The sequence below is a fragment of the Gopherus evgoodei genome, chromosome 8, assembly GCF_007399415.2.
Source record: "Gopherus evgoodei ecotype Sinaloan lineage chromosome 8, rGopEvg1_v1.p, whole genome shotgun sequence".
Taxonomy (NCBI): Eukaryota; Metazoa; Chordata; order Testudines; family Testudinidae; genus Gopherus; species Gopherus evgoodei.
In genome coordinates, this window is record NC_044329.1 from 47881976 (window position 1) to 47902425 (window position 20450).

Consider the following 20450-nt stretch of genomic DNA (forward strand, 5'->3'; position numbering starts at 1 on the left):
GCAGCTGGTTTCCTCCCTCAAGAATAAAAAAACCCTCCTATATGGTAGAGGCCAGGTCCCACAAGAGAGGTGCAGAACAGAGATTTGCACAGCCCATGCTTAGGCAAAAAGGCCAGGGTCACTGTAACAGAGGCTTCTTCGCAAAGGGTCCTGTTCTTTGCAAACAAGCCTCACCTGAGACCTGACAAACTCACTACATCAAACATGTCTTACACTTCATGGATAAATATTCTGTAACAAGTCAGGTAGCTACAGAAAGCTTGTACTTTGTCAAGATTCATAATCAAGAGATGTCTGTACAGGTAATAGTTAAGGAGTAATTGATATTGAGAATGTGCTTTAGGGCGGTGGAGGGGAGAACCTACTTTTTTAGATAGGAAAGGGAACTATTGATAAGTGTAAACCCAGATTTGCCTGTTTTGGTTTGTATTGTAACCATTTGTTTCCAGCACTCTCTCATTTCTATTAACTCCCAAGTGCTGTGTGTTATACAAGAGCAGAGGTTTGAGGTAAAACCCGCAAACTGGACTACAGGGCTCCTTTGGGGGCAGAGGATATGAGATTTCTGTAAGTAGCATGTCCGGGGATGGATATTGCCGGGGAATGATTCAAAGGGACTCTGCTGCACCTGTTGTTAACCTGCAAGGCAAAGGGTGGGCTGTGGTGACAGGGAGACTCAGATGGTCATCTCCATCCAGCAGCCCCCACCTCCCAAACACCCCCTCCAGAACCTGCTGCTCATGTTATGGCTGCACCTTCCCCTCACCTTTTAATTCAGTCACCTTACTCAGTCCTGGACACCTCTTCCTGACGCTGGCTGACTCTCGCTCCTGGAGGGAGGTGGCCACAAGCACTCTGTGAGCACAAAGCCTTAGCTATGCATACGGGGATCCAATCAGAGTTACCAGCTGGTAACACCCACTGATGCCTCTACTCTCTTGGAGCACTGCCAAGCAGCAGTGGAGTCCCCCATTGGTTCCCTTCCAGCACACTTCTGACCTCCCCTGCCCCCACTTCCATCAGCTGTTCCCCCAAAAAGAGTTCACTTCTGCTTCCCTGAAGCCCAGCCCTTCTGCTGGAGAGGCCATTGCCCTACTTCTGCAGGGGTCAGGCCAGCACCCCCTCCCCTGCGCCCCCCCCCCCCACAGTATTAACCCGGAGGGGGTCAGTCTCAGGGCTGGTGGCTAGGTACCCTCCCTTCCCACAGAGGTGAAAGCTCCAAAGGCCTAGGGCAGAAGTGGCGGATGGCACCTGAGTCTATGAGAGGTCTATGCAAAATGGCCTTTGGGCTGGTGCCAAGTCCTTAAACGATCACACCTCACATCTGGCTTGGGCCTAGGATGGGTAGGAACAGCCCGAGGGGGAGGCAGTATTGGTGCTGGCAGGCCATGGGAGTGAGTGCCAAGGGCACTAGCAGCAATCGCAGAGGAATGACTGGGTACTGGGCTGATGTGGGTCCAGGGGTTAAGTGGCAGTTGTAGCCTGGAGGTCCTTCATCAGGCACCCACCTCCTTCTGAGGGGTGCCTTAAGGTGGACCAGAGAGCCGACTCACAGTGCAGCATGCTGGGGTAGGACTTGCAGGTTCCTGGGCCTGGCCGATTGCTGGTATTTGAGTTTTGTCTTTAGTACGAAGGGAAATTCATTTTGTTGTGTCTGTTTCTCAGGGCTACAGGCACATGATTTCCCCTTCTGAGTCCCATCTGCCTGCAGCCCCAGCCCCTCAGGCTTTGACCTGGGCAGATCTCCCAGGGCCGGCAGTGCTGGGTCTGTTTCACACCTGGTTGGAGACATGCCCAGGCATAGTACTGGTGCAGCAGGAAGCATGGTGCTCATTCAGCAGTGACATCACTCCCGCCGCAGCTGCACTGAGCCAGCTGCTGTGCTGGAAGAAGGGCCAAGTTTTAGGAGAGATGCAAAGACAAAGCCCTGAGTGCTCAGACAAATGACCACCACTGAGTAGTTACTAGGAGGGAGAGCCAGCGTGGGCTGATGTGACAAGGCACATGTTTACATTAGGGCCAGCCTAGTTCAGCACCCTGAGTTCTCCTTCATGTCTCATCATACAAAACACCATTAAGGTTGCTATGGACTGTTCAACTTAGCTGCGTTCTAGCCCAGAGGTAGCTGCAGTATGACACTGATCCTCAGACTGTCAAAAAGCTTATGTTCTTCCCGGAAGACACAGGAGGACATACCAGTGCTGGCTGAGAGCATTTTAAAACACACATCAGATGTCCACCACTTTGGGGTTGCAGCCATGGCAGTACAAACAGATCCACCCAAGACCCCATTCTAATGTCCTTACAGAGCAGGGACTCCCTCTGACTTCAGTGAGAGAGAGCCATGCAGGCCTGAGGAGCTCAGTGCTGGGCCTACCTCTTCCTCAGATCCCACCTATTCACCTAGGGTCAGAGAAAATTGTGCGGAGCGTGGGGCAGCTGAAGGGAGAGCTGGGGTGAGTGTCTCCAAATGGCAGGCAGGGCTAGTGACAAGACTGCACATGGGTGAGTCAGGCGGAGAGATACAGGAGACAGGTGGGATTTGGGGTCAGAGACAGACCCAGGCAGCCCCCTGTTGTAAGATGGACTTCCTCACTTTTTCCCAGCCTACCGGCTTCGGCCCTCATGCTCCCATCCTTCATGCTGGCCTCCCACTCCACACCCAAGGCCCTGCTTCCCCAATTCTACATCTGCCAAGGAAAAAGACTTTTATTTTAAAAGCAAAGTGGGGGAGGCTCCTGCAGCAAACACCCAGCACTGATGCCCAGGGGACTGGCCTCCACAGCAATAAGGAGCCAAAGGAGTAGAGCTAGACCAGGCCTCACTCCCCTAAGCAGCTGGCTCACAGCCACTTGGAGAAGGAACAGAACTTCTCACACCATTGGCTGCTGCCTTGAGACCCTTTTGGGGAGTGCAGGGGTCACCTCAGTCCTTTCACTATGGCTGGCAGCCTCCCTTTTTCCCCAGAGGGAGGCTTTCGCTCCCAGGATCCTGTCTCCCCTTGGACAGGCTGCTTGAGATGCACCATTCTGGCCCTAGCAGCCAGGAGGAGCGCGTATGTGAGGTGTTGGAGGGCACCACTCTTCACTCGCAGTGTTTACCAGTCAGACGGCACAACCGCCTTCAGCTCCTCTCTTCAAACCGAGAGCACAGGTGGATAACCCAGACGAGGCAGAACGTTCCTCTCACACAATCTCCACTGCCTTCAGCATGTCCGACAGAACGTAGGAGCTATCCCACGCTTGGCCAGGCCTCCTCAGTGTCCTCTCCAGAGTCCTAGCTGTCTCCAGGAGCTCCGGGGCAGCCAGCTTCCCCTCAGGATACTGCTGGCAGAACAGGATTTCGTTGACCTCTCCCTCGATCCTCCGGGCATACAGCAGAGGGAATACCTCCTTGAGGGCAGCCAGAACCGAGTCTTTGAGCAGCGAGTCTCGGCACACCAGATTGACCACAAAAACTCCTGGAGCAAGGGAAAAGAGACCCAAAAGCACAGGCACATTTGGAACTGGAGTGGTCAGAGGCAACCTGCCCCACCCTACTCCCCACCAATAGAGGCGCTGCTGGGGGACTACAGATCCCAGCAGGCTGAGCTCCAACTGGAGCCAAGCATATTGGAACCCACGGTCTCACAGCAGCACAGCCAGGCTTGCAGCCTCAGTCTGCTCCACATTGTGCCCATTTGGTGCAACTCCTGAATTAACAGCAAGGCGGCGCCACGGCCCTTGTCTGGGTAAAGCTTGAGAGCACCAGCACCAAAGGACAAGTGGGTGAAAGTCTTGGCACACAGCGCAATTGAAGAGAGGCCCCTGCAGAGCAGCCATGGGCCTGCAGCTAGTTAGCAGCTGGATCCAGTTTCTAGCAGAGGGATCCCGTTGCTGTCGCTAATGCCAGTGAATCACTGAGTACACAGAGGGCCAGCCTGCCATCCCTCATTGCCCCTTCCTCCATGAGCAGACCCACTGGTATCAGCAGGGCTGCTCATGGAGCAAGGTGCAAGTCATCCTGGGGGAGGGCATTGCAATCTGACCCACACCACCCTGTACATCCATTGAGCGGCTCCATCTGCCTCATCAACGTTATACCATTGAGCCTCCCGTCAAATGGGCGTTATTTGCTCTGTTTTAAAGAGCGGAGTAGAGTCACAGAGGCTGCTCCAGGCACAGAACCCAGGGATCCTGCCACCCAGCTCCCAGCTTTCATCGCTAGGGTCACACTTGCTCTCTTCCAGCATGAAGAGACTCTAAGAGGGTGCTGACACCTGGAGACAGCCATTTGGGATGCAGGCGCTGCAGCACGGCATCTGCGCACATGCGAGGCTGTCGGACAGGCTTTCCGTACCTTCCGGTGCCAGGATGGTTCTAACCTTCTGCAGGAAGGACGTTTCCACAAAGGCAGGGGGCGGGCAGCTCATTCCCAGCGTGGGATCCTTGCTGTCTACATCAAACATGACAACATCGTACTGGGCTGGTGCTGCGGAAGGAGAACAGCCCAGTTAGCATCCAAAGAGCAAGGCAGCAATAGCGTGGAATGAGCCAAGCACTGCTCACTGCCATAGTCATTGGGCGAGTGGCTGAGATAAAAGGTGGAAGATTAAAAGACTCTTCTGCCATTTGCACAGCAGCTTCCATCCAAGGATTTATGAATGACACTTGCAGGAGTCTTCTCCCCTTCCACAGAAATGCAGCCACCTCTGGAGTGGTTGTGGCAGCTGCTCAACACTTAACAGAGGAAGCAAAGAACACTGTGTCACATTGGAACTACAGGCAGCCAGACTGGAATTTGGCACTAGGCCAGGAGATCTTTCAATGACCACAAGTAATCACGCAACCCATTTGACATCTTGCCAGAAAGATGAGCCCTCCCGCAGCACAGTGACCCCCCCCAACACCAGGCTGTGGCATTAATTCAGTAGGGACTGGGGAAAGAATGCAACCAATAATGCAACACCACCACTTTCTCAAGAATTTGGGTTCTCTTTGGAGGTCTCCCATCCACGCACCAGCAAAGGATGACTCTGCTTTTCAGCTTCAGGAGAGCTGAAAAGGTCATAGCGCATGATGCTAATGGCTGCAGGTGGAAGAGAATCAGCTATCCTGCCACACCTTGCTAACGGCACCTCAGCTCACGTGTGTGTTACATACAAATTAAGTGGCTGATGGTAAAGCAGTGATGGGCTAGTGTGGAGGAACTGGGCAGAGGAGAGAGAGATGGTGTGGCTCAGAATGGAAGAGAACCTCTCAGCAGAAGACACAACTGGGTGGGGAGAAGGGGAATCAACAAGAAAGGGATGGGTAGGAGTCAGAATTGTCCACTGAGGTAACACATCATCTCTCCTCTCACCACCCCTGGGCACTGCCTTAGTAGGAACTCTGGAACAGTGAGTCCCCCCATCCCCTTGCCTCATCCCTATGGGGTACAAGGCTAAACAACCACAAGGAGCTTGAAAGATAGGCATTGGGGTTGCTGTGCTCAGTGCCCAGGGTCAAGAAGCAAAGGGAGTGCTCAGCACTGCTCTGCAGTGACCCTGGCTAGCAGCTACAGGCGTGGATCCGATACCATCCTCTCACAACATTCAAGAGTGGGGAGGCAGGATGGGGGGGGTCCTCAGGAGCACATCAGTCTGCAGGGACCCTTGTCCATTACCCGCTGCTGCTGCCAGCTCAGCCACATAGTCCAGACCGTCCGAGATGTGAACCTTCATCCTGTCGCCTTGGGAAAAGCCAAACCACCGGGTAGCCACCTCCAGCATGGAGGGGTCGATTTCAACAGCCTCAACGTGGGACTGGCAGAAATAGTCGTGGATGAAGAGAGGCAGGCTGCCCCCGCCCAGCCCAATCACCAGCACCGAGAGCTGGGCTCCTGCAAGCGGGAAGCAAGCCAGGAAATTAACCTCCGTGGCAACCTGAACCCTCCATGCTCTACGCTCCCCCCTCCAGGCCAGCGTGGGAGAACACTATGCTCACATTCCACCCACCACTGCATCTGGCTTCGGCTAGGCAACAGGGTCCCTGCTGGGGTAGAGCTTGGGCGCGGAGGCGGCTTCCTCTTCATCTATGCAGTCCTTGGGTCCCCACTATCTAAACCAAACACATCTTTAACCCCTTCCCTCCTGCAGCTGGGTCAGTTCGCTCTCTGCTGCTCTGGACCCATCTCCTGCCCACCTGCTTCCTCTCCTTCTCGAGTTGATTTAGCTAGAAAAATTTCAGAGGGAAGTTTTCATTTTAACACAGCTCACATCTGGCCTTCCAGCTGCACACTGAGGTCCCCATGGAGTCCAGAAACCAGGCCCCTCATCCCTTTTCCCTCTGTTTCAGGGTTAGAACGAAGCTGATCAACTGCGGGCGACAGTCCAGGGAAATTCAAGCCACCAGCAACTCAGCTCCTACAGAAGCTACCCGTGTAACAGGGATGCACACGTCAGGGAAGTTCAGGGCAGTGGAGAGACTCATGCCCAGCACCTTGGTGTCCCGGTTGATGTCACTGCCTCACTGGCTGGGGGTAGAGCTGCTTTTGCTCAGCTCTTGGTATCCTGAGACAGCAGCAGCCTTTTGTGGAGGCTGTGGCTGCCCACCGGCTACCAGGCCATCAGCTGCTGAATGGGAAGGTAAGGGAGCACCCAGGATAGTGAGCGAGCAATAGAGCCAGGCAGACAGCAGCAGGCACCAGACCACCACCCTCTGCTCTGCTCAGACAATGCAACCTAGCAGGTCCTGAAACTCCCCTGGCTTTGCAACATCAGGCAGCCACAGCTGACTGGGCACGGGTGCTGAGCCTGGGACGTACACAAGGCCTGCTAGGAACATGCTGAAGCCACGCTGCTCGTTTCGCCTCCTGACCTCGCCAGCCTTTTAAACCAGCTCTGTAGCGACAGGTGGCGAGCGCCCTAACCCAGAGCACCAGGAGACCCCAGGGCTAGCGCCCAGTCCCCCCGCCCAGCCAGAAGCACTTCCCCAACCTAACATCCCCCAGTTACCTATCCATGAGACTGGAAATCCAGTCCAAGGAGCTTCCCTCTGACCAATAGTGCTTGGCACTCCTCCAGGGTCTGCCACGGGAGGATTACAAAGTGCTTGGCGAGCTTGAGCTAGCAGAGCTTCCCCTCCCTTCCGGCAGGACGTGGGCAACCGTCGTCCTTGCCGCTTTACAGACAGGGGAGCTGGGGCACAGACATCAACCCACAAGCACTCTGTGTCAGCGCCAGGCACAGAAACCAGGAGTCCAGAGTCCAAGGCTCCTGCTCGAAGCAATAGACTCTGCAGCCACTCCATACCAAAACGACTGTGTGCCGTTGCTGTAGCATCTTTCATGATGGGGGAGGCTACAGCACTATCCACAACACGTCCAGACAGCACCAGAGACTCACCCATGCCTCTGGGATAGGGAGAGGACAGACGGACTAGCACCAGCGGCAGCCAGAGAGGAGTCCCTGGGCCCGGCCTGCCATTTGGTTACTGATGGAGACACTCATCCCTCCCCTTAGCTGTCCCTGGCATTGAGTTGACTAGATCAGGTACAAGAGCAGGGAAGACTTGTACTAGGGACTTGCCCTCTCCTATGGCGGTGGTGGTGGGGGTGTTCATTTCTCTTAGCTCATGGGCCTCGCACCTGGTAGGAACTCAGGCTTTCTCAGCAGAGCCAGTCCTGCAACCATGGCCTTATGGTGTTCACAGCAGAGGTAGCTCCTGTCAATGGCCTGGCAAGCTGATGTTGCGGGGGCCTCGGTGGAACCAGACCTCTGTTTCTTCTTGTCCTTCTTCCGCTGCTTCTGGCCTGAACAACACAGGACAGACATTAGCAAGATGCCCAGGCAGACATGCAGAGGGGCTGGCACACCTGATATGCGCAGGGGACAGCAGGGCATATCCTTGCGGGAGAGCTCTCCGAGTCTCCTCATGTAAGTTAGATTCTCCATTCCTCTGATCATCCTAGCAGCCCTTCTCTGCACCTGTTCCAGTCTGAATTCATGTTTCTTAAACATAGGAGACCAGAACTGCACACAGTATTCCACATGATGTCACACCAGTGCCTTGTATAATGGTACTAGTTCTTCCTTGTCGCTACTGGAAATACCTTGCCTGATGCATCCTAGGACTACATTAGCCTTTTTCATAGCCACATCACAGTGATGGCTCAGTCATCCTGTGATTGACCAATACACCCTAATCTTTCTTCTCCACAGTGGCCTCCTGGGATGAGCTAGATGTCATCCAATGTGGTTGTTCCATTTATTCTCATGATGTGCTCCCATTGCTTTCCAACCTGCTTACTGCTGCCCAGAGCCATCCAACGGCTCCTGGGTATAATGCCACTCTTCCCAGCCCTTTACCATGCTGCCCAAGCCCGGAGAATCTTTCCCAAATTCTTAGGCCCAAGTTTACACACCTCTAGGGGATGCACTGGACAGCAGCCTGGCTTCTGACTGCACCACGTTCCTGTTGTTGAGGAATATGAGCCGCCGGAAATAGCACATGTTGTCCCCTTTTACGTCCTCAATGAGGTATTCCCCACTCATGGCGCTGGTATCCTGGTGCTGAATGGTACGGATCCCGATGTCCCCCCCTACAGAAAGAAACGGCACCTGGGGGAGAAAGAAAAGCAATAGGAAAACTAACTCACACAGGAGACACCAGAGAGCTTTACAGAAAGAACCAGAGAAAGAGCTACCAGCCCAGAGACTGCAATAGGAAAACGGCACCAAAACAAGACTGCCATGAACACAAGGCAGTTTGTTGCTCTAACCGGTGTTGTGCAAACTCCCACTGCAATCCCTATCTAGGCTGATTGGAGACCAAGCCAACAGCATTGCATCCCGGCTCAACAGTGACCCATATAGCATGATGGTCCAAGGGGCTGCTGTTTGGATACAGATTCTGATGGGTTCAGAGCTTGGCTTTCAGGCCAAAGCAAGGATCTGGTCTGATTTTCAGTGATGCTAAAATAAATTTAAAAAAATCAAATTGCTCTTTTAAGATTCTTGTCCAATTTGGCAAGATTCTTATGAAATCAGTTGTTCTCATGAGAATTCTAATGTCTTGGACAGAAACCTCATGAACAATTTCAACTGCCTCAGAACCAGACCTGGAACTAGATCTGCCGGGGATTTGAATCTGATTTTCCACAACTACTGAAATCTGAAAGGAAGACAGATTATAGAATCCAGTTTTGCCTGGTCTCCTGTACTTTTGCCTTTAACAGTAGACCAGAAGAACAGTTTCACAGAGTCACCGAAATCTAGAACTAGAAGGGACCTCGAGAGGTCGTCTAGTCCAATCCCCTGCACTAAGACAGGACTAAGTATTATCTAGACCAGAGGCAGGCAAACTTTTTGGCCTGAGGGTTTCTGAAATTTTATGGAGGGCCGGTTAGGGGAGGCTGTGCCTTCCCAAACAGCCAAGCGTGGCCTGGCTCCCGCCCCTTATCCAATCCCCCACAGCTTCTCGGCCCCAATGGCCCTTTAAGGACTCCTGCCCCATCCACTCCTCCCTGTCCCCTGACCACCTTGGGACCCCTGCTCCTGCCTGCCCCCCCCCCCCCCCCGCTGCCCAATCCACCCCCATTTCTCATTCCAGACTGCTCCCCCTGGACGACTGTCCCCATTCAACCTCCATACCCCGCCCTCTGACCGCCTCACCCCCTATCCACACCCCTGCCCCCTGACCACCACCCCGAACTCCCCTGCCCTCTATCCACGTGCTGCCTGGAGTACTGGTGGCTGGCAGGGCTACAGCCACACTGCCCAGCGCACCAGGACAGGCAGTCATTCTGCCCACCTGGAGCCAGCCACGCCACTGCGCAGCACAGAGCATCGCGTCAGGCCGCTGCTCTGCAAGAGCCCTACCACCCAGAGCACTGCGTTGGCGGTGCAGCAAGCTGAGGCTGCAGGAGAGGGGTACAGAGGCGGGGAGGGCGGAGGAAGCAGCCTCACAGGCCAGGCGCTCAGGGGCTGGGCAAGAGGAGCCTGCAGGCTGTAGTTTGCCCACCTGATCTAGACCATCCCTGACAGGTATTAGTCCAACCTGTTCTTAAAACCTCCAAAGATGGAGATTCCACATCCTCTGTAGGTAAGTCTGTAGGTAATTTATTTCAGTGCTTAACTACCCTGACAGTTAGGAAGCTTTTCCTAATGTCTAACCTAAATCTCTCTTGCTGCATTTTAAGCCCATTGCTCCTTGTCCTGTCCTCAGTGGATAAGGAGGACAATTTATCACCCTCCTCTTTGTAACAACCTTTTACATACTTGAAGACTTATTTCCCTCCTTAGTCTTCTCTTCTCCAGACTAAACATGCCCATTTTTTCAATCTTCTCTCTCAGATCATGTTTTCTAGACTTTTAATCATTTTTGTTGCTCTTTCTGGACTTTCTCCAATTTGTCCACATCTATCTCGAAGTATGGTGCCCAGAACTGGACACAACACTCCAATTGAGGCCTTTTCATTGCTGAGTAGTGGTAGAATTAATCTTTCACATTATTAAGGCAGATTTGTCGGTTCTACGTAGATGGCCTGTTTGACATACTTCTTGTGTCTTGCTTACAACACTCTTAGTAACATAGCCCAAAATGAGGTTCACTTTATTTGCAACAGTGTTACACTGTTGATGCATATGGAGTTTGTGATTCACTATAACCGGCAGTACTCCTTCCTAGGCAGTCATTTCCCATTTTGTATTTGTGCAACTGATTTCTTCTTCCAAGTGGAGTACTTTGCTTTTGTCCTTACTCAATTTCATCCTATTTATTTCAGACCATTTCTCCAGTTTGTCAAGATCATTTTGAATTCTAATCCTGTCCTCCAAAACACCTGCAAAAAAATCTCCCTTTGGTATCATCCAAAAATTGTGTCAGTGTATGTCTACTGTGCCATTATCCAAATCGTTTATGAAGACACTGAATAGAACTGGATCCAGGATAGATCCCTGTTTGACCTGCTAATACTGAAAGAGGCACAATAAACCATTCTACGTCTCCTCTTAAGAAGCCAGGCTGAACCAGATGCATCTTAGGAATTGAAAGGATATTTGCTGTAGGAAGCTGAGGATAGCAGGGGAGCGTGAGAAGTGGACAGGTTTGTGTGGCATAGTACTTTGGCCAGTTTTTTTCACCACCGTTATCTAGTTATTAGCTGAGATGCAGGAAACACGTCACGGCAATAATACACATTTTGGCAGTTGCTGAAGGGTTCAATCCTCAGCAAGGTGGGGAGACAGCTGCAGAAAGAAACAGGAAGGCGGAAGAGATTCAGGTCAATATTTGCAAACAGGACGAGTGGTTTTGGGTGCCCAACTTGAGATGCCCTCTCTCTAAAAATCAGGCCCTGTTGGGGTATCTGAAGTTGAGGCCCTCAAATTAAGGCATCCAAAAATCACAGCCTAAAGAAATGAAGTGACTGGAGCTGGGGCAGAGAGGAGAATAAAACAGCAGCTAGATACTAGGCTGAACTAAGCCCCTGAGTTGAACTCCTCCCTTGACTGGAACCAGATCAAATTTTGCAATTGGAGCCCACTTCCTGCTGAAAGAACATGCAACGGCAACAGAGAGCAGCAGGAGGCCCTGAAGTAGGAGCTTGAGCCTGGCTATGGATGTGTGGGGTGCAGGCTGGGTTTGCAGCTCTGCCCAAGGAGATGCCTGAACACAGCTGTTGGGAACAGCGCTTACCTGCTGCTGGGATGGGAGGCTGGGTGGCGCCAGCTCCATCACCTTCCCCGACAGCTCTGCCTGGATGCCTTCCATCCCTTCATAGTGCTGACCTCTGTGCAGGGCCACCGTTATCAGCCGCCTGAAGCCTGCGCTGGCAGCCAGCTGCTTCCGACCCGCCTCCGTCCCGAAGAGCCACTCGGTCTCTCGGCCCTGTGGTACTGAAGAAAGGGGTCTCAGTCAGGAGAGCAGAGACCACGGTGGCAGAAACAGATGGTGCTAGAAGTACAGTGCTACCAATATATCTTCGCCTTTAGCCAGGAGCGGCCAAAGCAACTGCCATCATCTCTAGTACAGATAAGCTCCAGAACACAGTACGTCTGTGCTGCTTGGATCAAGCTGGAACCGGTAAACAGCGTGCTCCTGTTATACTGAAGACAACGACAACTGCAACTTTCTCCAGATCTGACAAATTAGATGCAGCCCTATGGCAGCTTCCCCAATACACCCCTCGATTGAATACATTTTGGATGCCCCTTCCTCCAATGCATTCATAATACAAAGGCTTGAACGCATTGCAGGACTGTGTATCTAGAGTCTGTGCTAATGAAACAAGACGACTTAGCACTCCTCTGGATCGTGTCTATTTGTAGATTCCAAAGCACTTGGAAAGTGGAGCAAGTATCTGCCCCATATTTATGAATGGGACAGCTGAGATGCAGAGTGGTTAACTGGTCCCACAATGAGTCAGAGATGGGAACAAACTCCAGGAATCCCAACTCTCAGCCTGGTGCGCTGGACTAGGTTGCCTCCTTGGATTAAAATCAAATAGGCCATCTATTATTGTTATTGTCTAGCTGACAAATCTGCCTTAATAATGTGAAAAATTAATTCCATTACCGGTAACAGATTGGAAGAAGGCAATTGAAGAAATACTACAAATGCACTGACCAGTCTGACTTGCTTTGTGCGTGGCTAAGAAGAGGAGAGGTTTCTGCATTCTGTTAAGGAGGCCTGGATTTCATACACTGAAATCTCAGTCAAATGGTTTTGTTTTTTTAAATAGTGGAGCGCTCTCAAATTCAAGAAAGGAGTTACTTCCGAGCTCCTGCTGATCCTAAAGAAGCTGGCAGTTTGTACACACTATAAATACAATAGCCTTTCCTTGTTGGATGTATGTCTAACTGCAATGAGTGCATTTATGATATTAAAACAGAGCAAATTTGTCTATTTAAATTTTACCTGGTATTTACCACAACAGGACTGAGCATCACAGAGAAAGTCAATAACAAACACATACGAATGCTCCATTATCAGCATCTGCTATTTACTAGAGGGCAGATTCTGCCACCAGAACTCTCAGCTGCTGGTATCTTTCTCCATAAGTAGCCTCAATAAAATTGAATGGGGCTATTCATAGGGGTTGGGAATAGCTCATTGGGAAGGTGGCAGAATCAGATCCTACTGGCTAACAGCTGTATCTTGTATTGTGTATTTGCTCTCTGAGCTGATGTAGGGGGCTATCCAACTATCTCAAGTACTGATGCGATAAAGCCCAGGTGCTTCAGATTACACCGATGGGCACATTTTGGAGATGAAAAATGGGGCAGTTAAATGTGATCTGTCCCACCGCCCATTTTCATGATCAGTCCCCTATGTCAGATTAAGGCTTCATATCAGGCCACAGCACCGCACTGCTTCTTTGGTCAGTGACTGGGCTCTGTCTACACACAATACCGTGGCAAGTGAATGTGTTTTGTTCTTTTGCTCCTGGAGACCAAGATTTTCAAAGCTGAGGTGTCTAAATTTAGGGGCTCAGGAGCCTTGAAAGGCATCTTTGATAACTGACTTGATTTTCAGAAGTGCTCAGCAGAGCTGGCCAAAAAAGGGAATCTTTCTGCAAAAAATTTTGGATTTTTGGGGTGGGGGTGGAGGGAATTCATCCCACTTTTTACGTTTTTGACAGTTCATGCCAAACTTTTCATGGGAACGAATTTAAAGAAAAATTCCATTTCAGGAGAACTGAAACGAAATGTTTCTGGCTTCCTGACTGCCCTCACTTGGGAAATCTCAGCCCAGCTGCTGCAGAATCACTGAGCCTCCCTACCGGCCCCCAGCTCTGGGAGCTGGAGAAATGCTGCTCACTCCCAGAACTTTGAGGGGGGCAGGGGAGAACCTGGCTATGTTTTGATGAAAGTTTCGTCAAGTCTGTAATAGAGTTGGTGAAATATTTCATACTACCAGCTTGGCATTTGCCAGCAGAATAAGTTCAGTTGGAAAATCTCTAACAATCTCTAGTGCTGAACACCCAGCAACTGCCATGGAAATGAATGGGAGTTGTTGGGTGTCCGGCACTGGTGAAAATCAGGCCTATCTTATTATACCTAACCAGAGACTTAAGAGCTTAACTTGAAATGGTGACCCCTGCTGAAGTCAATGGGAGTTTTTCCATGGACTTCAATGGGATCAGGATCTCACCCCTATTTTGAACATCTCAGCTAGAGAAATATCCTCTCAGAGGAGCTGAACTTACTGATGAAGATGGCGAAGTGATTGTTCCGGGAGGCTTTCACTGAGGGGCTATCCACCACATGCAGAGTGTACCGAGGTTTCCCGGCATCTGCATCACACAGATCCAGGGAGACATGGCTCGCGCTGGGGTTTTTATTCAGCTGGCTGCGCAGCAGAGCATACAGCTGCCTCTCCTTTACTGCCTCGATCAGCTGCTCAGCGCTCTCCACCCGCACAGGCTTGTCCTGCTCCTCAGTGCAGATTTCAAGGATCTGAAGAACCGAATCTGGGATCTTCTTGAACTTGGTCATGACATAGACAAAAACGGGCAGAACAAACTGCTGCTTGGCCACTCCGTCCGCACTGCCTGAGACCTGGTGAACACGCACCATCCAGCCTTCCTGGGAGAAGTAGCCCACCGCCTTCTTCACTACATGGGCCTGGGCCAAGGAGACACATAGGTAACGGCCTCCAACCTGCAGCACCCGGCTAATCTCAGAAAACATCCTGTCCACCCTTTGGAGGGTGGCCTCCTCTTCATCAACCAGGATAGCATCTAGGGTGCCCTTGTCCAATACCACCTGGAACTGGGCATCCTGGAAATCCATCTGCAGCATGTCCATCCGCAGGTAACTCATCTTCGGCCTCCTGTGGGCATTCCGCTCCCTCATCTGATTTATCACAACCTCGCTGATGTCTATGTTCACAATGTCCTGGTAGCCCACGTCATACATCTGCTCGCTCAGTTCCGAGTTGCCACAACCCACTACAAGAACCTGAGAAATTTAAAGAGATAATAGTTTCCCTGTGGATACACAGCACAGTCCTGTTTATCCCAACCAATCCCAAAACACACATACACACACCATGTAGGTCAACAAAACAGATTTTCTGGGAGACAAATCCACCATGAATGCTCACTAACCAACACTTGGAGATCTTGTGATAAATGTACTACAGAGGGATTCACCACACGCAAAGGAGGCATTCGACATGTACCTGTTAAACACACACGCAGGAATCCCTTCCCCACCACTGCACTATACCTGCACCAGGGTGGAAGACACCATGTGATGACTAGTGCACAACAACCAGTGAACTCAAGTGGATGTAACCTGAACTGCACATGGAATTCAGGGAGACAAGATGTGATTATCTGAGCTAAATTTTAGCCAGAATAAAGGGAGCCATACCCCATTTCTTCTAAGAAGTGCTGAGGAATCATTTATGACCACAAATGGTCATGATCTTGGTTTTAACTACTGGTCACCATCTCCCAACACCAGGCTGGGCCATTAGCTCAGCACTAAGCAAAACAAACAACTTATGGAGAGATACTGGAGCGGATAAGCTGAGGATCCATGGGATTGGCTGCCAAGCTGCTTCCCTACTTGTAGATCGAGGGCGGGCAAACTTTTTGGCCTAGGGCTACATCTGATTTCAGAAATTGTATGGAGGGCTGGTTAGGGGAAGCTGTGACTCCCCAAACAGGCAGACGTGGCCCGGCCCCTGCCCCCTATCTGCCCCAGGAGCTCACTGCCCCAAGCATTGAGCTGGTGGTGCAGTGAGCTGAGGCTGTAAGGGAGGGGGAACAGCAGGGAAGAGGTCGGGGCCTAGCCTCATGGGCCAGGAGCTCAGGGGCCGGGGAGAACGGTCCCGTGGGCCGTAATCTGCCCACCGCCGTCGTAGATCCACATCCACCCAAGCAAGTAGCATTTGGGAGTCTCCTGTTCTGGGATGGATCTTGCATATGTTCTAGGCTCTGAGCCACCCAATTGTGACACTGGCCTGTGGATCAAAGAAATCTTCTGTACTCAGCACCTAGGAGATCTGCCCAGCCCAGCCCCTGCCTATACCTCTTCATGCATCCATATGGAGCCTGCCCTAAGAGAATCAGAATCATAAAAATGTAGGGCTGAAAAGGACTTTGACAAGTTATTAAGTCCAGCCCCCTGCACTGAGGCAGGACCAAGTAAACCTAGATACTCCCTGACAGGTGTTTGTGCAACCTGTTCTTAGAAACCTCCAGTGACAGGGATTCCAGATCTTAACTACCCTTAAAGTTAGAAAGCTTTCCTAATATCTAACCTAAACCTCTCTTGCTATAAATCAAGTCATTACTTGTTGTCATTCTTTCACTGGACATGAAGAACAACTGATCCCTGTCTCCTTTATAATAGTCTGATAACAGTCCTCAAATATGGTAAAGATTCCCCCCTCCCATTCTTTTCTCAAGCCTGAACATGCCCATTTTTAAAAAAAAAAATTTCTTCTTAGGTCAAGTTTTCAAAACTTATCACTTTTGTTGCTCTCCTCTGGACTCTCTTCAGTTTGTCCACATCTTTCTTAAAATGTGGCACCCAGAATTGGACATAGTACTCCAGTTGATACCTCACCAGTGCCAAGCAGAGTGTGACAGTTACATCCTGTGTCTTACATGCACTGCTTCTGCTGACATGCCCCAGAATAACATTAATCTTTTTTGCAACTGCATCAGATCCAATTTGCAATCCACTATAACCCCAGATCATTTCCAGCAGCTGCACTGCCCAGCTAGTTATTTCCCTTTTTGTAGCTGTGCATTTGATTTTTCCTTCCAAAGTGCAGCACTTTAAACGTGTTTTATTGACTTCCATCCTGTTAAACTCAGGTTGTTCTGAATTCTAATCCTGTCCTGCCCCGTGCCCCTACCCCCGTTTGCCTGGCGCCAGACACCAACGTTACAAGCAGGCCCTCCCCTGCGTTACCCAAGAGGCTAATAAAAACATTGGCACAGGACCCAGGACCGACCCTGGCAGGACCACCCCCGCCCCCAGGAGCTGCAACCTCCTAGCGAGCCCATGACACCCACTCTCTCGGTGCGATCCAGCAGTGTCCCCACTTGGCTGCGACTTCACCCACCCCCTCTTCCCTAGGCTGCTTCTGACCCTACCTATGCCCCGTGCCCTACAGGAATCGGGGGAGTCTCGGACGCGCTCTACCCTTCGGCCCGGGTCTCGGCCCCCACCCAACCGAGACGAACCCGGCTGCCTCTCACTCACCTTGTCGCGGGGACGCACATACTTGTGCAGCGCAGCGCACAGCTCCAGGTAGCCGCCGTACCACTCGAAGGCGCGCGGGCCGCGCTGCTGGAAGAAGCGCTCCCAGTACTGGGCCGAGCCGAAGTCCCGCGCGCTGCGGGGCAGCAGTGCCATGGCGGGGGAAGGGGACGTCCCACCGGGCCTAGCCCGCCTCCCGAGTCCCCCGGCGGGCAGACGCGCTGCGAGCCCGGACCCGGGCCCGGACCCGAGGCTCTCCCCACGTGCGCCCGTCCTGCCCCCACAGTGGAATCCTGGAACGCTGGCACGCTACGTCCGCGTTCGGAGCCCGAACATTGGGCCCCGCCTCCGCGCACCGACGTCGCAGCTCATTGGTTGCCTCTTTTTTCCGACTTTCTTACCATTGGTTCGTTACCTCCCCCACCCCAGTGTGTGTTGTTTGAACTTTGACAGGGAGGCAAGGGAGGATGCTGGAACGGCCCCTGCGAGGCGGGGAGGCTCTCCCAATGGCCTGGGTGAAGGGGGTGCTGTGGCGCTCTGTGCACTCAGACAGGCCACAGCCCGCCTGCGCTCCCCTGAGCTGAAATCGGCCCGTCCAGCAGAGGGAGTGTGGATGAAGGGCTCCTCTTGGCCTCTCACCGCAGCTAGGCAGGGCTTGCTCCAGGCCCCAGCAGGGGGCGGCATGCCGCGGGGGGCGCTTTGCCGGTTGCTGGGAGGGTGGCAGGCAGCTCTTGTGGAGCATCCGGGGACGCCTGTGGGAGGTGTACCGGAGCCGTGGGACTGGCACGCGGCAGAGCGCCCCCCGCGGCGTGCCGCTGTGCTTGGGGCGGCGAAATGGCTAGAGCTGGCCCTGCAGCTAGGGTGACCGGATGTTCTGATTTTATAGGGACAGTCCCAATTTTGGGGTCTTTTTCTTATATAGGCTCATATTACCTCCCACCCCTCCCTCCTGATTTTTCACATTTGCTGTCTGGTCACCCTACCAACAGAAGTTGGTCCAGTAAAATATCTTCCCTCCCCCACCTCTAATAGGCTGTGCAATTCACACCCCCATTACTCTCTAATAGGCTGTGCAAGCCAATAGCATTTTGCACACTTACCCCAGTGATGGTTCACTAATTCAGACCCATATGTGCTGGGGGCAGACTTTCTCCAGTTATTGCTGCCTATGCTGCTTTATCTTTCACAATTAGTTTTGAACTCTCTTACCCACAAATCACGGTTGCTGTATGGACCCCTACTGTAGGGTGACCAGATGTCCCAATTTTATAGGGACAGTTCTGATTTTGGGGCCTTTTTCTTATATAGGCTCCTATTACCACCACTCCCCCTCCCAATTTTTCACATTTGCTGTCTGGTCACCCTACTCTACCACCTCAAATGAAACAAGCCCTTAATTTTAGTTTAATGGCCTGGGCTTATCCTCTGTTTATAGATTATACAACTGCTACTTCCCTTCCTTTTGTGTTTACTGCCATAAGTAAATCTCCAGACTGCTGAGCTCTTTGAGTTTGCTTTTTCCCCTCCACTGTACAGTCCAGTATCAAACCTGTCACCTTTTCCCATTGGAGCCACCACCCATGAAAATGTGTGTCCAGTGTCTCATTCTGATAACTGACTGCTGCCTTATTCAGGCCACTTCCTCCCTTAACTGGCCTCCCCTCCTCTCTGTATTTATGCTATTGCTCTTTCATGTGTTTCCTGCTGCCGTTTCTCCTTCCCCACCTCTCCCTCTAGTTTTAGTTAACTCCAGTCCTCCTTTCATTCCCACATTGGCCAGACATTCCTGAGAAAGAAGCTATACATTGGTACCACCCAAAGCTAAGTGCTACCAGAACAAAGAGAAGCTTGGGTTTTTAGGCTGCTCCTTGAGTCTCAGTTCTGTATATAGGAACTGCTCCCACTGGCAGCTCTGTTAGGTCCCAATGGGGAGGAAGAACAGAAGGCTTTCCAATAGGCATCTACTACTTTACCTGCAAATATACAGCAGCACGGCTAGTCTATGGATGAAGGTGGCATAGGCTTTAGAATAAGAGTGGCCAAACCGTGACTCACAAGCCACATGCGGCTCTTTTCCAGTTAAAGTGCAGCTCGCAGAGCCCCTCACACACACCCCATTCTCCACCTACCAGATTGGGAGGGGAGTTTGGGACTTCTGCCTGGAAGAGGAGTGGTGGGGTAGGAGCTTCTGCTCAGCAGGGAGGTGAGTCTTGGGGCTTCAGCTATGAGGGGTGCCTACCTGCTGAGGCTTGGGGATTCAATAGGAGCGGGGCTGAAGCCCTGAGCCTCAGCAGGTGTGCCCCAGCTCTCAAACTTCTGATGATTGTTGTATGCAGCTTGGAGGATCAGTGAATTTGGCCGCCCTTGCTCTAGAGTCTGCTGTGTCTACACTTCAGCTTATGTGTACATAACTTATGTTGCTCAGGGGTGTGTATAAATCATCCCCCTTGTCATAAACAGATAGTTAAGGGTTAATGTCTCTTTTACCTGTAAAGGGTTAACAAACAGAGACCCAAACACCTGACCAGAGGACCAATCAGGAAACAAGATACTTTCAAATCTAGGTGGAAGGAAGCCTTTGTTTGTGGGTTTTGGGTTTGTGCGTTTTTCTCTCTGGGTCCTGGACGGGACTAGAGTGCAACCAGGTTTCTGCCAATCTCCCTGCTACAGTCTCTTATCTATTCAGAATAGTGAGTAAGTAAAAAGGCGGTTATAGTCTTTTAACTTGTTTTTCTTTATTTGCAGATGTGTACTTGCTGGCAGTAGCTTAAATTGTGTTTCTGCTGGAGAAAGCTTCTTTCTATTGTCTATAAGCTATAAAAACCCTGTATATTAACCATCTTGAATACAGAGACAATTTTTATGTTTTCCTTCTTTATTAAAGTTTTCCTCTTTTTTTTTTAAATCTAATTGATTTTTTGGTTATCTTTTGTAAGACTCCAGGGAAGGGAGTCTGCACTCACCAGGGAATTGGTGGGAGAAAGGAAAGGGAGGAGGGAAAAAAAACCTCCTCTCTGCGTTTATCTCTGTATCTCTCTCCTGGGAAGAAGGGAGGGGGAAGGTAACATTCCTTTCGGGGTGGTGATTCAAGGAATTGAATCACGGTGGTCTCCTAGTGTACCCAGGGCGGGAAAGAGCTGGGAGGAAGAAAGGAGGGGGAAGGGAAATGGTTTATTCTCCTTTGTTGTGAGACTCAAGGAATCTGGGTCTTGGGGGTCCCCAGGGAAGGGTTTGGGGGGACCAGAGGGTATCAGGCCCTGGAATTACT

At 51.5% G+C, this 20450-nt stretch overlaps 1 protein-coding gene across 1 annotated transcript; it reads right to left on the bottom strand.

Annotated features, from left to right (window-relative positions):
- Window positions 1-209: 209 nt before the first annotated feature.
- EEF1AKNMT (eEF1A lysine and N-terminal methyltransferase) lies at window positions 210-17454 on the bottom strand. Its single transcript, XM_030573026.1, has 8 exons — window positions 17186-17454; window positions 14167-14920; window positions 11655-11854; window positions 8383-8578; window positions 7606-7770; window positions 5644-5859; window positions 4339-4470; window positions 210-3460 (listed from the first exon to the last, which is right to left on the bottom strand). Exons 1-8 carry the CDS (start codon window positions 17336-17338, stop codon window positions 3186-3188), a joined length of 2091 nt encoding a protein of 696 aa, XP_030428886.1. The 5' UTR covers window positions 17339-17454; the 3' UTR covers window positions 210-3185.
- Window positions 17455-20450: the final 2996 nt, after the last annotated feature.

Bases quoted from the DNA above. Each gene is read 5' to 3' on its own strand.
- EEF1AKNMT (XM_030573026.1), bottom strand. From the start codon at position 17,338: ATGGCACTGCTGCCCCGCAGCGCGCGGGACTTCGGCTCGGCCCAGTAC. The intron at 7,771-8,382 runs GTGTGTAAACTT...TGTGTTGTTCAG, and splicing joins GTCCAGTGCATCCCCTAGAG to GCCAGAAGCAGCGGAAGAAG. The intron at 5,860-7,605 runs GTGCGAGGCCCA...TCCCGCTTGCAG, and splicing joins AAAGCCTGAGTTCCTACCAG to GAGCCCAGCTCTCGGTGCTG.